The 16,877-nt window shown below is 39.9% G+C and overlaps 1 protein-coding gene across 3 annotated transcripts; it reads right to left on the reverse strand.

Moving 5' to 3' along the window:
* LOC119424305 (RNA-binding protein with multiple splicing 2) lies at nucleotides 1–10,921 on the reverse strand. 3 transcript variants are annotated; one of them, XM_037691772.1, is made up of 8 exons: nucleotides 10,439–10,921; nucleotides 8,819–8,896; nucleotides 7,694–7,732; nucleotides 7,469–7,531; nucleotides 6,425–6,575; nucleotides 4,863–5,011; nucleotides 3,386–3,458; nucleotides 1–1,021 (listed from the first exon to the last, which is right to left on the reverse strand). In XM_037691772.1, exons 1-7 carry the CDS (start codon nucleotides 10,682–10,684, stop codon nucleotides 3,393–3,395), a joined length of 792 nt encoding a protein of 263 aa, XP_037547700.1. In that variant the 5' UTR covers nucleotides 10,685–10,921; the 3' UTR covers nucleotides 1–1,021; nucleotides 3,386–3,392. The 3 variants fall into 3 exon arrangements, with proteins under 3 accessions (XP_037547700.1, XP_037547693.1, XP_037547708.1); XM_037691765.1 differs by having other exon boundaries at nucleotides 4,848–5,011; XM_037691780.1 differs by lacking the exon at nucleotides 3,386–3,458.
* Nucleotides 10,922–16,877: the final 5,956 nt, after the last annotated feature.

The raw sequence follows: 16,877 nt of genomic DNA on the forward strand, positions 1-16,877 counted from the left end.
TGCATTCACTTCTTTTATTCATAAGACGAGGATTGTAACATCTTATGCACAGCAGATACAGAGACAAACGGGTTCTTAACCAAACTAAATTCCTTCAGTCTAATCTTGCTACTCTTTTCAAGAAGTCCACCCCCCCCACCCCCACCCCCAAAAAAGAACCCTTTACATTTGTAGTCTAGTTTCACAGCAATCTCATTTTAGCATAACAGCACAAGTTCAGAATACTTCCATTTTTTGACAGATACCAACTTCCCCTCTAAACAAATTGCACTTTTCTTTAAAACTACTTCGACAGGATTATAGGATCAAAAAATGAACACCAAACACAAGAGACGACTAAACATCCAACTTATATAGGTTCATTTAGTCGCACAAAAATGCATAAATATACATTATATGCAAAAAGCACAAATAATTTGCACTTTTTGCTCAAATAAAGACGGATATTATGAGGCCTGGGATTGTCCAAATGTAGGGAAGCATTCACGAGGTCCATGCAAGATAAGCCATTTACACAACAGCCTAGCTTAGAGGTAAGACCAAGGTTCTACAGAACAGAAGAAAAAAAACAAAAAACACATTTTGCTGTCTAGGTCAAAAGGCAACACAAACACTAAGAAAATTAGGATACACAGAAATCTGCGTTCTAAATTCATGCCAAAAAGACTAACATGCAAAGACTGAACAGCTCTACACCTCCCTGGTGCAGCGGTGACCCCTGAAGGGACCAACTTTACACCAACTTCAAAACATCAATTTTCCTTAGTAATTAGGAATCTAACAGGTTTGCACAAAGATCGTTTCTTTTTTAAGTGCTGATGGTACCGCAAGAATCACCAAGGACATGTTTAGATTGTCGACAGCAAGATGGGTTTTAACTCCAACTCCCCCCCGGGGTCCTCAGGAGGGAGATAAATACTGTTTAATAATGCACATTTGTCCATTAAATAAACTTGATTAAATTAAATGAAGAGCTTGGTAAACCTCACTTCAGCTGGATGAAGGTGTGGTTTCCAGAGGCCTGAAAAGAACAGCAGAAACAAGAGTTAGTCTGAAACAGTGCATAAATATTTTAATACAAACAGACGATTGACAGCTAAATTATAAAAAATTAGATTAGTTTCCGACATCACAGAGACTGAAGCCAGCTGATTCAAACCCCGTCAGTGTAAATGTAATTTATTAACATCGATGGACCGTCCTCACCAGCCTGGTGAACCAGCTTATCCATTCGCCGATAGCGTTGCTTTTAAAAATAACCCATTATCAATAAGAATGTTAAGTAGTTTCCAGACAAAGAACAGTATGAAGTATCAAGAGTGACACTTGTTCTGGGGGTGGGGGGAGAAATCGTCCACTTAGTGTTAACGTTTAAGTTCTCAAATGTTTACTAAAGCCTTAAACACCTCTACAGACACAAAATGTAAACGTGTTTGTTTTTTGGTACAAGTATGGCAAAACAGCAGCATCAAATTTTTATTTACATAAGCAGACTTATCAGGATACATGGTCTATTCTCTTAATGAGCATTAATGTCTTGCAAATATTTAAAATTGAGGCTGGATCGGAGCAATGTTTTGATAAAAAAAAAAAAAAAAAAAAAAAAAAAGGTGTACAGCTGTGCTTAATGGATCATTTAGTAAAATAGGGTTTATATTTTTTCATGAAAATGGGATTTAAGGACAAAGACAAGAAACTTTAAAATATACAGATGGACATAAAAATTAGAATATCATGAAAAAAAAAAAAAGTTGATTTCAGTAATTCCATTCAAAAAGCAAAACTTTTATATTATATTCATTCATCACACAGCCTGATATATTTCAAATGTTTATTTCTTTTAATGTTTATGATTGTAACCGACAACTAATGAAAACCCCAAATTCAGTATTTCAAATAGAATATTGTGAAAAGGTTGAATTTTGAAGACACCTGGTGCTACTAGTCAACTAACTCAAAACACCTGCAAAGGCCTTTAAATTATCTCAGTTTAGTTCTGTAGGCTACACAATCATGGAGAAGTCTGCTGACTTGACAGTTGTCCAAGAGACGACCATTGACACCTTGCACAAGGACGGCAAGAAACAAAGGGTCATTGCTGAAGAGGCTGGCTGTTCAGAGCTGTGTCCAAGCACGAGAGATGAAAGGAAGGAAACGTGGTAAAGGGGAAAAAAAATAAATAATAAAATGTGGGGAAGATTCACAGAGTGGACTGCAGCTGTAGTCAGTGCTTCAAGAACCACCATGCACAGACATATGCAAGACATGGGTTCAGCTGTTACATTGCTTGCATCATGTCACTCTTGAACAAGAGACGGCATCAGAAGAGTCTCGTCTGGACTAAAAAAAAAATAAATAAATAAATAAAAGGACTGGACTGCTGCAGAGTGGTCCAAAGTTATGTTCTCTGGTGAAAGTAAATTTTGCATTTCCTTTGGAAATCAGAGTCTGGAGGAAGAGAGGAGAGGCACAGAATCCACATTGCTTGGAGGTCCGGTGTCAAGTTTCCACAGTCAGTGATGGTTTGGGGTGCCATGTCATCTGCTAGCATAGGTCCACTGTGTTTTGAAGTTCAAGATCAACGCAGCCATCTACCAGGAAGTTTGAGAATTTCATGCTTCCTGCTGCTGACCAACTTTATGAAGATTCAGATTTCATTTTCCAACAGGACTTTGCACCTGCACACAGTGCCAAAGCTACCAGTACCTGGTTTAAGGACCATGGTATCCCTGTTCTTAGTTGGCCAGCAAATTCATCTGACCTCAACTCCATAGAAAATCTATGAGGTAATGTGAAGACGAAGATGTGATACACCAGACCCAACAATTCAGAAGAGCTGAAGGCCACTATCTGAGCAACCTGGGCTCTCATAACACCTGAGCAGTGCCACAGTCTGATCGACTCCATGCCACGCTGCATTGCTGCAGCAATCCAGGCAACAAGGAGCCTCAACTAAGTATTGATGCTGTACATGCTCATATTTTTCATGTTCATACTTTAGTCCGTCAACATTAACAATTTTTTTAATTTGGTCTTAATTTAAAATTTTCCTGATACTGAATTTGGGGTTTATTAGTTGTCAGTTATAATGAACATTAAAAGAAAAACATTTGAAATATATCATTAGTGTGTAATGAATATACAAGTTTTGCTTTTTGAATGGAATTACTGAAAAGGGGGGACATTTTTTTTTACAAAAATCAATATTCTAATTTTATGACCATCACCTGTAAATATTTTCCTTTTAAGTTTCAGGAGTTTTCACTTTCATAAAATTGCATTGACATAATTCAAACTAAAAGCCTCTGAGGCATCAAGCTAAAGAATAAAGGGTGGGGGAATTCTGTCAAATCTACAAGATGAACACCGACAAAAAGTTACTCACTAAATATCTAACAAAACTGCCGGGACTTCCATCCAGGCTGGGAAGTCTCAGAGGGAGTAGGGTACCAGCGCATCTAAAGAGACACAAACATATGTTATGTTCACCAGACCAAAACCGGGCCCCGGAGCTTCAATCCTCAGTCCTGTAGGTTTCAATCATTTTACTTGGCATGAGCTTTTCCTGGCGCATTTAGGAGGACTGTCCCTTTAAGCCGTGGTCACTGAAAGCCATGGGAATGTGGGTCAGCTGCTCATTGAGGACAATTGTCCTCTAGTAATTAACGGGCATGGAGACGTGGAGAACTGAACGTCTCTGTGCAGTAAACATTCCCACTGAGCTGGTACGAGTTTACCCTTCCATATTTGTCAATAAACCGCACGGCAAAGATGGGTTTAAAGTAGTCGGTGAAAAGAAAACTGAATTCTATCAGCAGTCGTTCAGAGACGTGGACCGTTTTACCTTTGCTGTGTGATTAAGAGTCAGTGGAAGAGTGTTTGGAGATCCGAGTATCCAGGATCTTTCATCACAATGCAATTAAAAAGCTTTTTCTTTCCTTGGCCGCCTACCCAGTCAGCTTATGTTCCACTGGAAGCTGGAAAGCAAGGTGGCACCTCAGGAGAAGGCTCGGGTCTGACAGCGTCTCCAAGAAAATACCCAACATTCCTCAGCCTCTTGTCAGATAAAAACGAGCCACGCTTTGTTCAGCAGCACTACTCCATGCTCTTTACAGAAGGAGGAAGTTGGTTGGCAATGAACTTTAAATGACCCAACAAGAAAAATATGTTCCATTGCTATTGTTGCAAAAAGTCCAGCCCAGGTCTTCATAGCTGCCGTACCATCACTGCATGTAGACGGTAAATTATGGCTGTATACACATTTATTGGTCTAGCTGTAACCTGCAAAGTGAAACTTGTTTTAATTTAATTGAGTCCACACAAAGCAGCTAGCTAGTAAACAGACTTTTCTAACTAAGATCAGATAATGTCATTTCATGATTTAGATGTTTATGAACAAATGCATCTTTTATTCTGAAGGCACAGAGCTCCATTAAAAATGAAAAATTACTGAGTGTCTGAACAAAGCGTCACATAAAACCACAAAGAGGAATTTAAATATGGCATTTTAAGACAGATCTACATCAAGACCTTTTCCTTCCATCGTAGCTCAGGGTTTAAACTTCAGCTGTCTGGTTTGCATCAAGGTTGGGAACAAACTGTGCAGAGACTCAGATTTGATGGGTTGAGGAGCTGAACTTCAGAGTCAAAGCATCTAAAACAGGATGCTGGGTATTTCAGCAGTTCAACTCCGCTTTAGAATGAACGAAAATGTAGGGTTTTCAGAAAACTTCTGCACCAGCATCACCCAGGCGTGATTTATAGTATTACTTTAAGTCCATGTAAAAAAAAAAGCTGGCAGTGCAGTAATGTCAGCAATTTGAAAGTTGCTTAAAAGAGGAACACACCGGTTGCTCCCTCACCTGGGCGTGGAGGGCTGCGGCTGCAGCAGCGGCTGCCGGGTACGTGAAGGCAGCGTGGGGGAGCCCTGGGGTCAGCTCCGTGGTATACAGGGGGTAAGGAGTCCAGGCATCGGGTGATGCTGGGATCAGTGCTGCCCCTGTCAGATCATCTGAGAAGCACAGGGTGGGAGGGAAAAGTTGACCGATGCATAGGCTTTAATCAGGTAATCAAAGTAGAGACAGAATGCAAACTGGTTTGATAATTGTGTTTGAGCTTCAAAACAGGGCTGCAATTCTATCAGACTGCACTGCTGCTGAAATATATTTAACAGAACCGTTTCCTTGTTTATTCATTTATAACTGCACTTCTACAAATACTTTTTTTTTTAAAGCACTCCAAAAAACAGCCAACTTGAAAGCAGAAGGGTTGACCATTACATATCGTTACAAAATTACAAGAATAGAGTTTTTGCCATTTAGGTGCACAAAAATAAAAACAAAAACACACACACACACACACCTCGCTACTTCGCAGTTTGACTTTTGGACTTGCTCTTTCGCGTTTTCTCAACTATTGTCAACTTTAACATTACTCATGTGATTGGGTCAGTATGAGATAAAAAAAAAATTAAAAAAAATTTTGGACAGGCACCACCATTTTGTAGTTTTTTCATTAAGCATATATTGTAAGGTCAGTCAAAAAAAAAAAAAAAAAAAAAAAAAAAAAAAAAAAACTACACTACCCAGAAGCCAATCGTGCTTCTGGCTGCTGCTTTTTGTCGAAATGGAGTGTTTTTCAGCATAAATCTAGGCTATTAAGCTCACAGAACTGGCAGGAAAGTCGCAAATAATCCTGAAGCTCAATTATACATGCACACGTCAACCTGGACAGGGCGGTTCATCGCCGCAGGATAGGTCTGCCGAACCAGAACCGAGCCGGACTTGAACAAAGCTGCCGTCCTGCAGAGCTGCGAGTAAAATTTTGCAGTACATATACGCATGTTAAAATTATGTAGGTTTAAGAGTTTAGAACATTTCAAGAGTGTGGGAAAGGTTTATAAAGCCTTTATAGATAAATACTCAAATATAGCATTGTTACTTTGTTTTTCACCCATCGTGGGTGTGTGTGGAACGCAACACCCGCAATAATTGAGGGACTACTGTATACTTTAATGGATGATGTTAACCCAGCCAAGTTTCCCCTTTCTCGTGCCCTCTGCCACACAGCTTTAGTAAATACAGTACAACCAAGAAAAATCTGGCTTTAATGAAGCTCCACTACCTTTAACCCCCACCTGTTGAACCCAATAAATACCACAAAAATTCAGGCAAATAGATGCCACCGTTAAACCAAATACTGCAAGTGAATTTCCCAGCTGAATGGAAGCAAAGCGACCGTCTAAAGAATCAGGATGACATGCACGTGAAGGTGAGTTAGTCCTCAGTTTATTAGAAACCGCTTTAACCCCCGACCCGTTTGATAATACCAAAACATCTTAAAGGTTTTAAAGAGGCCTACAAGGTTCACTGAGCAATGCGTGAGAGTGGATGAGAGCCTAGAGTGGTGCAGCTGAACAACTTACATGGGTCCCGTGCAATGAAGTGTGCTCCTAGAGCGGGGTGGATATTTGTGGGGTTCGGTGTGGCCATCAGCTTACTCTTTGCCATCTTCGTGTTGGCTTTAGCAAACTCTAAGCGCAGGGTCTGGGGACTTTCGGGGTCAAAACGGATACCCTGAGAGGAGAGATAGGAGGTTGAACATCATAAGGGAGCCGAGTTTATGGGGGGGCTGTAGCTCAGCGGTCTCACGAGGCCTTGTTTCCTAAAGCAGTGCCTCAATAATCAGGCTGCATCCTTCAAGCTTCCCTTGTGGGATGGTAAAACTCACCATCCCCAGCTGACTGCTGTTGAAGAAGCTGGGCAGACTGAAGGATACGCTGAAATATTTCTGCATGCTTACGTCTCCGTTTCCTCAAAAATCAAGAGCGCAGGTGACTGAAGTTCAGCCCTCACTCAGGTCAGGAGGAGACGAGGAAAGGGGCCCGATTGTGAAACCAAGTGTTTATTTTCTTTAGGTGGTTTAACCCTGCTTGTGTCCTTGTGCCCTAAGCATTGTGCCCACATGCAGGTGAGTAGTATTCTGGTGTGTGTTTGTTGTGTGTGAACGCTGGTGTGTCTAAGAGGTGATGCTCAAAAGGAATGCTAAGCTATGAGAGGAAAGTGTTAGATACTGCCAACGTGGGCTACTGGGTGAAAACATAAGAGGTTACACTACTGAAGATGTGTTCAAATAACACTATTGTGGCTTTAGAACAAGTATGACAGTAAAGCAGTGATATGCAAAATGAGGAAAGCTATGTCAGACTAAGAAGGATGTGTATCAAGGTCAAAGTAAACTACCGTAAGGCTACAGGATTCTGGCCTCTTTCCAAAAATGGCCCTGCCATTGAATTGTAAGAGACAAAATGGGTTGGCTCAGAAGTTTCAATGGGAGAGATGAATCTTTTGTTAAATTAAGACCCAGAATTTATGGCATTAAACAGGTTAGAACAGAACTAACATTCAATAAGATTTGGGAACAAAAGATAAAAAGGAATTAATCAGCAAAAAGGGTAGTTTGTGCTTACATTTAGTGCATTCTTTGCAGCTTCAGCTCCAGAGCGACAGTCAAACGTTACAAACCCAACAGGCTGAAAGACAAATGGAGGCAGTGCATAAACACAAATGAACCAACTTTAGATTCTTTTAACAATGCAACAGAGCGATACAATTTAGTGTAATTATAAAGCCAGAACCACCACAATAAGAGATTTAACAAGAACACTTTTGGATCCTGATGGAGTGTTCCTCACCTGTTTTGACGTTAACTTAATCAGTGACCCTTCATAACCCTGCAGGAGAAAAAGACAGCCAATTATCCATCCTGGAGTCACATGAAGGAAGTCAAGCATGAACGTCTCACAATATGAAGCCAAATTCTCTTTGCACCATCAGTTTGAGACCATCTGTGACAGTAATGTGGACATTTGATGTTAAACACAGATTACATGTTTCCGATAAAAAAGGCACACCTCTGATTACTCAATGCTGAATGATGCAAACATGCCATTGAATACATGCACTGGTTCAAGCACAGATAAGGCACGATGCCCGAACCAGGCAAACAGAGGTATAAAACAGGAGTATGTGTGGAAAAGCACGAGTACATTCTTGGGAAATTACAGGAATTTTGTCTGGACAGGTAACTGAAAGATGGGATTTCTCCTGCTCTTGATTTAGAGCCACATAAAACCCAACAAGGTTTGAGTGCTTATAATAAATCCTGGTCAACATCAACAGAAATAACTTCAGTGATTCAGATAAAGGAAATGTTATGATACAGTCAACTTTGATAAGTTATTGTAAAAGGAGAGGTTTATTTGAGAGAGGACGAATGGAACATGTAATCAGATCAAAACGATTTGCACACATTTGGTTGTATTTACTTTCTGCAGAAGGAGCTCGAAACTTCAGCGGTTTCACAACGTGCAAATGTTTGGAAAAGACATTTTCCTGCGTTCGGGCTGAGCTGGGTCACGGACAGGCTTGGTTGGCCAATTGTAGGAGCTACTCATTTACACATTCCACAAGACCATCCATGTGAGAGGGACACCACTTCCAATTTGGTTAGTTAGGACAAGGGTGGGAGGGGTGTTTATGGAACGCAGGTCCAAGGGGAAAAACAAAATCTAATGAACAATGATGTGGCCTCATTTCCATATATGCAAATATGTGGCCCTCAGCCTCAGCTGAGAACAAACAAAACAATTTTACACGTATTAAACTCAAATCTGTGTATTTGCAAAAAACACTTCATGGCTTTTCCAAAAGGTTTTTTTTTTTTTTTTTTTTTTTTTGAGTTACCAAAAAAACCAAACACCTTTTATCAAACCAGTCAGTTTCAAGCACAGACTTTAAATAAATGTGCTTCAACTTGCCTTAAAAGGTCTGAAGAGCAGGTACAATTCCCGTGGTTTGATGTCAACTGGTAGGCCGCTGACGAACAGAGTCCGTACCTGCACACAAGGGAAAAAATAAAATATTTTAGGCATGATTTATTATTATTATTTTTAAACATGTCTGTTTTTCAAACACTTATTCACATGTAGTTTAATGCATCAACAAGATTAAATCTAAAAAATGACAAAAGATTTCTGAAAATAAATTTGGAGGTATTAATTAAGGAGTCATGCCGTTTAGCCTGGATGTAAATTCAAAACCGTATTTATTGTACTTAAGATGGGCAAATTCCTTGTTTATAATTATAGAATCCTTGTCAACAAAATTACAACCTACTATAAATCAATTAAACTGAAAATTTTATCTTCAAAAACTAGAAATGTAAAACTGGAATAAAATTAAAATGTGTCATCCCTCCTCAAAATGTCAACATCTAAGCGGAGTGTCAATTTTTAAGGTCTCCAGACTTGGACAGCCTTTAGGCCGGTGTGGCGGGTGAATTAAACTGAGGTGCGAGGCCCATTAGTCCTCGGCACAATGGAGCAGCCAGAGGGACAACAGTGGACAACAGAGCACAGCATGACACCATTTCCTTCCTCTGACCAGTGGGCCCCCGACTCAGCCGGCCCTCCCGACATTTTTCAGGTGCCGCACAGCAGCAGTGCTCAGCTCTTTGCACGTCAACACACAACAACTGAATGTGAACCCAGCAGGACACACACTCTGAAGGTGTTTGAATTTATCCTTCAGCCGATCAACGGACGACAAGTGCATTCGAACCTGAAGCTGTGAACACAAGGTTATAAAGTCTAAGTTAAAATCATTTTAATGGAAACATCAAATCTTAAGATAAAAAGGCAAATCCCCCCCCCCCCCCCCCCCTATTATCCAGATTTTCTGGTTCACTTGCATCAAACTACAAGAAAAACAGGGGGAAATCCAAGCAAATAATAAGAAAAGAGAAGTCAAGTGTCCAGAGCAGCTTTGTCAGAAGACAATAAGGACAAAAAGAGGACAAACAAAAAAAGGCCCACGGCTTCCTTCAGCTCCTCTCCATAAAGAGTCATTAAAGAGGAGATCTAGCTGAACACACAGGCAGAAGATCATTATTCATTAAAAATAATACTGTGAATGTCATTTTAAACTGTTTTTGTAAAAAGGCTTTATTTTAAAATGTTGGAGAAAGAAGTAAATTTAGCAGTGTTAAATACTGACAAATTTAATACCTTTTCTAATAATTTAGCTACTTTTAAATTGATTTGTCTTTTCAAATAAATAAAATAAAAAAAAATTAAAAAACGATAAATGTGGACTTTATTTTTATTTTATTTTTTTCCCCCAGAAAAAAAGACGTCTTTTTTAGATTTATTCTGTAAAGTTATAAAAAAAATAAAAATAAAAAACGCAGCTCTGGGATATTTAACTAAAAAAGGACGTCATTTTCAGACTACACCAACTTTAGCACAACACCCGCTTCTGTTTAATTTGACCTTTTTTCCTTTCTGTGCGCTCTGGACCGCAGCGAGGAGCCGAACCCTGCCTGTGCAGCCGGAACCAAAACCGGGTCGGACCCCGAACTTTGGTCCCCAGAAACTCACCTCCTCCTCGATGGAAACGCTGTTGTTGGGCTCCGAGTCGGCTTTGAGGCTCATGTCGACGGTGGCCGCGGCTGCACAGTGAATCAGGGTTTTCCTCGTCGCGTGAGTCTTGCCCCCCGCGCGCCTGGAGCCGCAGTGAAGGTCCTGGTGGCGCGCTCTCAACTTGAGCAGAGAAGAAGAAGATGTGCCGAGGAGGTGAGGTCGTGAGGAGCTATCCGAGGTTGTAGAACAACGAGACAGAGTCATTCATGGAAAGAGAGGAGAAACTTTAAAAAAAAGAAAGGTGTTGAAGGTGGTTTGGTGCTCGTGAGGGTGACAGATGAGGGGTGGGGGGTACGAAGTGCGCGTGGAAACAGAGAGCCTCAGCCGCTCACATGAACACCCTCAGCCGTGGGACTGTGTGAGAGGAGGAGGAACGAGACAACTTTAATCATCGGAGCGGCTCTCTCTCTCCTCGAGTCCGTGAACTACTCCCTATCTCCTCCTCGTGCTGCCTTTCAATTAGGCCATTAATGATGGAGGCTGGCGCGCGCCCCAATCACGCTGCTGATCCGCGTCAGCTGCGTCAGGACCAGCCCCCCCAGAGCCCCCAGCCCTCACCTTCAGCAGCTCAGGGCCTAAAATCCACATGAACTCCTTTTAAAAACAATAAAACTCCTCTCCTGAGGGATAGCTGCAGTTTTTACTTAATTTCTTTATCCAACCAAACTTCAGCTGTTTGGAGAATAAATTTGATATTTTCTGTCTTTTTATCTCAGATTATCCCTGAAAATTATTCAGTGTTTTCAGCTATGATATCATTTGTGTGTATGTCTTTGATTTATGTTTTTACTCAAATATTGTAAGTTATATAGCAAGAAAGTCTCAATTGTTTCACTTGATTCAGATAAATAGGTTTAATAATATTAATAATAATATAACAGACTTGCCTGTTTTATAAGAAATGGCATGTAATCCTTTTTTTTTGTTTATCTTTATGCATTCTGTTTTGCTAATAATTTATATATTTAAGGTTTTGAAAAGCATCTAAATTCTAAGAAATTTAATTTTTTCCACATATTTCTACCTTGATCAACTATTATTAGTATTATTATGATTATTATTATTGTTATTATTATTGTTGTTGTTATATTATAGTGAATCTAACAAATTTACAAGTTTACAGTAAAATTATTGACTGATCTTTTGCATTTTATGGAGGATTTTGATATTTAACACAAATATCCACGACTAAATGAAAAAAATATATATTGTAGAGCATTTTGTCATATTAATTTTTTTAAATAAAAGTAGAGTCATCAGGCTTGCACAACACAAAGCTACAAAATCAACATTTATTAATCTGATTTGTTTGTGATTTATTCAATAAATCTATAAACCAGAGGCCTTATAGAGGCATAAACATATTTAAATGGAATATTATCGCTGTGAGCTAAAACAGAAATGTTGCTAATTAAAACAAATGAAACAGAGTGTTAATGGTTTGAATCCCAGTTGATGTAAGTGGGCTGTGGGTGGAGAATGGGCCCGTGTTGTGTTTTGAGGCTTGGTTCTGGACTTGAGCCCATAGCATGCAGCGTGTTTCCTCACAACAAGGCAGCTCAGAGGCCACACCGTTTCCTGACTTTGTATAAGAACACAATCAGGCCAGGAGGAGGAGGAGGAGGACGAGGAGGAGGAGGGGGCTAGTGGACGGACGGACGTGTTCCCCACTGTACGTCTTCTCGGTTCGTTCTAAAAATAGGAGAGCTTTTCAGTGATTCACATGTTTCTGTAAAGGCTGAATCCACACGGTTGGTGTACATTTAGAGGCAAAGCTGGGTGCAGTGAGAGGCATCTCTGAACATTCACAGAAACAGAGAGGAGGGAAACATTTTGGAGTTCTGTATGTTCCACTGAGCCACACTTGGTTCATAAACTTTTAGAGTGCTACAGTTTCCTGAAGGTCTCATTATTTCCCTTGTACTTTGACTGCTTTAAAATGGAGAAGTGGAGGCCCAAAGACTTAAATAAATTCAGCAACGACCTCAGAACCTGAGTGATGCATCGTCCTTAAATTGATCATTTATGTTCTCCTGCTGATCTGAGTCGTTTGGAGCTGTTTGTAAAATGTGTTGTAAAAAGTTTGGGGTGATATTTGATTTAAGTTTTAACTTTATGAAACAAATATGTTCTGTAGTAAAGAGATTATTTTTTAACTGATGCTTTTATATCAGGCAAAATTATTTTAATCTGTTATCAATTTTAAATGGATAAATCACTTTTTTCTTGCCTCCCAATTGGATTATTGTGACCCTGTATGTTGGTGTTCATCAGGCCAGCCTCTCCTGACTGCAGTAAGTTCAACATGCTGCAGCTCGTCTTTGAATTAATCTGCAGGACCAGATGAACTTCCACTTTGTTTCTTAAGGCTGGCCGATCATATCATCGCTGTACCGGTGTCCCACATTTTTAACCTTTCCATAAGCCAAAACTCCATTCCAGATGCTGGAAAACAGCCTTTGTTCCACCTTTGCTGAAGGGAGGTGACCCCACCTCACTGAACAACTATCGATTAATCTCTAAACTCTGCATCTTAGTCGAGGTTCTAGAAAAACTGATAAACTTTCAAATCAAAAATTATTTGGGCTCATTTAACATCTCATCTTCCCATCCATCTGCTTTTATTTAATGACATTGTTGAAGCACTGGATGCTAAGGATTATTGTGCTGCACTTTTCTTAGACCTGTCTAAAGCTTTTGACGCTGTGGATCATGAAATTTTGTGTCATAAACTCTCAGAAATTGGTTTCTCAGAACACACCGTTGGTTGGTTCACTAACCATCTCTCAGACCGGAGGCAATGTGTTCAACATAATGGTACTTCCTCCAGTTATTCAACAGTCAGCAATGGTGTACCACAAGACTCAGTCTTAGGACCCACCCTCTTTACAATCTACATAGGTAATGTAGGTCAGAGTATCCCTGATGCATCCTTACATTTCTATGCTGACGACACAGTTGTTTATTGTTGAGCTAGAACAGTTGCTAAGGCTTTCCAGCTTTTGCAATCTTTGACATCATCCAGTCTGATTTGTTCCACCTCAAACTTGTCCTAAACATCGACAAAACCAAAGGGATGCTGTTTTCAAACAGGAAGTTGGTCCCAGCAGTTCTTCCTTTGATTTTATCCTCGAATGGTGCCTGTATTGAGTTTGTCGATTCCTATAAATATTTGGGTATCTTGGTCGATTCGCATTGCTCTTTTAAGCTCCATGTGGAAAACCTAGTAAAGAAACTGAAAGTTCAGTTGGGTTTCTTTTTCAGAAACAGATCCTGTCTAACTCTGAAACACCTTGTAAATGCGATTTTCCTTCCCTTCATTGACTACGGTGAAATTATTTACATGAATGCTCCTACAAGAACCCTGCAGATGTTGGATGCTGTCTATCATGGTGCACTAAGATTCATAACTGGCTGTGATTATCGTACCCACCACTGCACCCTGTATTCACTGGTTAACTGGACATCATTAACTTCACGCAGACTCTCTCACTGGTACATTTTCATCTTTAAATCACTTTTTGGTCTGTTGCCTTCCTACATCTCCTCCTACATGTCACTGTGTGAGTGCAGCTACAGCGTGCGCTCTCAGGACATCATTACCTGCAGTGTTTCCTCAGTGAGGACTGAACTAGGCAAAAGGGCCTTCTCCTACTCTGCTCCTGTTTCCTGGAATATCTTACAAAAAGATATGAAGCTCTCGACCTTGACCTTTCTAAGTGTCTTTAAACATCTGCTAAGTTCATGGCAAAAACCAATGCAGACATGTTCCTGTTTTTAGTTTTCTACATTGCCTTACAGCCCAGCTGTTTTTTTTTTGTTACTTTTTATAATACCATGTTATTTTCACGTTATTCTCAATTTGTATGCATCCTTTATGATTGTCTATTCTTGTCTTTGTTGTCCACTGTTGCCATCACTCTGTTAAAATCAGGTTTCCCTTGTAAATGAGTCCCCGAGGTTCAATGGGATTAACCTGTATAAATAAAGGTTGAATGACAAAAAAATGAACAGGAACAAAAGAGCATGAACTTACCTTCCTGGTTCTGGCTTCACTTCGGTGACTCCCTCCCTGTTCATTTTAGAATTGATTTGAAAGTTTTGTTGATGACTTTGTTAATGTAGATCAGTTCATCCCTGATGAATCCTTACATTTCTATGCTGACAACGCAGTTGTTTACTGTCGAGCTAGTACAGTTGTAAAGTAAAGTAAAGTGCTATGTGTTGTCATCACTGTATGTTCCCATACAATGGCGAAATTAGTTCTCTGCATTTAACCCATCACACCTGGGACACACCCAGGTGGAGCAGTGGGCAGTTATATAAGCACCCTGGGAGCAGTTAGGGATTAGGTGTCTTGCTCAGAGACACCACAACATGTGGGAATGGCTGGATCGAACCTGTGACTTTCAGCTCCAGTTGCTAAGGTTTTCCAGCTTTTACAGTCTGCATTCAGCATCATCCAGACAGATTTGTTCCGTCTCAAACTGGTGCTAAATGCTGATAAAACCAAAGGGATTTTGTTTTCAAACAGGAGGTCGGTACCAGCAATCCTTCCTTCTATTTTATCTACAAATGGTGTCGCTATTGGGACGGCTGTGGTTGACTGATTAAAGCAGTCATCCTCCAATGCAAGAGTTGGGGGTTCGATTCCACCAGTAGTCACATGCTGAAGTGTCCCTGGGCAAGACACTGAACCCCTCATTGCCTCTGATGCGTGTCCAATCGGTGTATGAATGTGATCTAAAAGCACTGATTATTCTTTATATAGAGCTAGTAGAGTGCTGTATGAATGGGTAAATGAGGACACAGATTGTAGCGTAAAGCACTTAGAGTATCCTGATAAGATAAAAAGGCTCTATATAAATACAGTATCCATATTGAGTTTGTCAGTTCTTATAAATACTTGGGTATCTTGGTCGACTCACATCTCTCTTTTAAGCTGCATGTGGAAACCTTGGTAATGAAATTGAAAGTATAACTGGGTTTCTTTGTCAGAAATAGATCCTGTCTAACTGAATGCTAGGAAACGCCTTGTTACTGCTACATTCCTTCCCTCCATTGACTACGGTGACATGATTTACATGAATGATCCTACAAGCACTTTGCAGATGTTGGACGCTGTCTATCGCGGTGCGTTATAATTCATAACTGGCTGTGATTACCATACCCATCACTGCACCCTGTATTCACTGGTTAACTGGTCATTATTAACTTAACACAGACTATCTCACTGGTAAGTTCATCTTTAAATCGCTTCTTGGTCTGTTGCCTTCATACATCTCCTTCTACATGTCACTCCGTGAATGCAGCTACAGCGTGCACTCTCGGGACATAATTACTTGCAGTGTTCCCTCAGTGCAGACTGACCTTTGCAAAAGAGCCCTTCTACTACTCCACTCCTGTATCCTGGAACACCTTGCAAAAAGATCTGAAGCTTTCTTCCTTGACCTAAGTTACTTTAAATAACTGCTAAACTCATGGCAAAATCCACGCAGACATGTTCCTGCTTTTAGTATTTTATACCTCTTTATAATGTAGCTTTTTTTGTTTCATTGCGTATCATTTCTTCTAATTACTTTTACTTTATATGCTTTTTATGATTGTCTATTGTTGTGTGTACCTCTTCTGTGTTCTGTGTTTAAAACAGGTCTTTCTTGTAAATGAGTCCTTGTGTCTCAATGAAACTAACCTGAATAAATAAAGGTTGAATGAATGACCTGAAATGCCTTGAATGGACAGGTTCCTGTAGAACTTTTGATCTCCTGCAGCCTTATGTTCCCCCCAGATCCCTCTGTCTAATGATAGTTTAGTTGTCCTGAGGTCCAGGCTGGTCCACGGGGTGATCAGGTCTTTAGTTGAAGTTTCTAACCTGTGGATCCAGCTGCCCCTTCATGTCAGACAGGCTTCACCTCGTGGAGTTTTTCACTCTATTCTTAGAACACATGTTCTCATTTAATCATCATGTAATACAGCAAGAGAGTTGACATTTTCTCATCATTTAATGGTTTTATTTTATGCCTTACATTTTGAAGTATTTTTTTGGGGGAGGGGTTAATTTTATGGTGTCTTGTGTTTGGTATTAACCTGTATAAATAAAGGCTAAATGAAAATTGTTCTATTTATTGTTTTATATATCTAACAGAATATAAAATATTATCAATAACATATAAAACAACAGCTAAGCTCCATATTTTAGTAAAGGTCTTATTGTTCTATTGTTTTTTAACAGAACACTTGGCTCTCAGACTTCATGTGGTTCTTAGTAGAACTGGAAAACTGGACTTCTTCCTGTTAAAAGGGAGTTGTTCCTTTCTACTGTCACCAGTGTGCAGCTCAGGATGGGAAACTGTGATGAATTGAAGATTCAACACAATCTGATGGCCTCTTTAGACAG

The sequence above is a fragment of the Nematolebias whitei genome, chromosome 2 (assembly GCF_014905685.2).
Source record: "Nematolebias whitei isolate Nwh7 chromosome 2, NemWhi1, whole genome shotgun sequence".
NCBI lineage: Eukaryota > Metazoa > Chordata > Actinopteri > Cyprinodontiformes > Rivulidae > Nematolebias > Nematolebias whitei.

Coding starts and splice junctions, on each gene's coding strand:
- LOC119424305 (XM_037691765.1), bottom strand. CDS start 10,684: ATGACTCTGTCTCGTTGTTCTACAACCTCGGATAGCTCCTCACGACCT. Junction 6,576..7,468: donor CTGCAAAGAATGCACTAAAT/GTAAGCACAAAC, acceptor CTCTCCTCTCAG/GGTATCCGTTTTGACCCCGA. Junction 5,012..6,424: donor CTTCATTGCACGGGACCCAT/GTAAGTTGTTCA, acceptor TGTGCTTCTCAG/ATGATCTGACAGGGGCAGCA.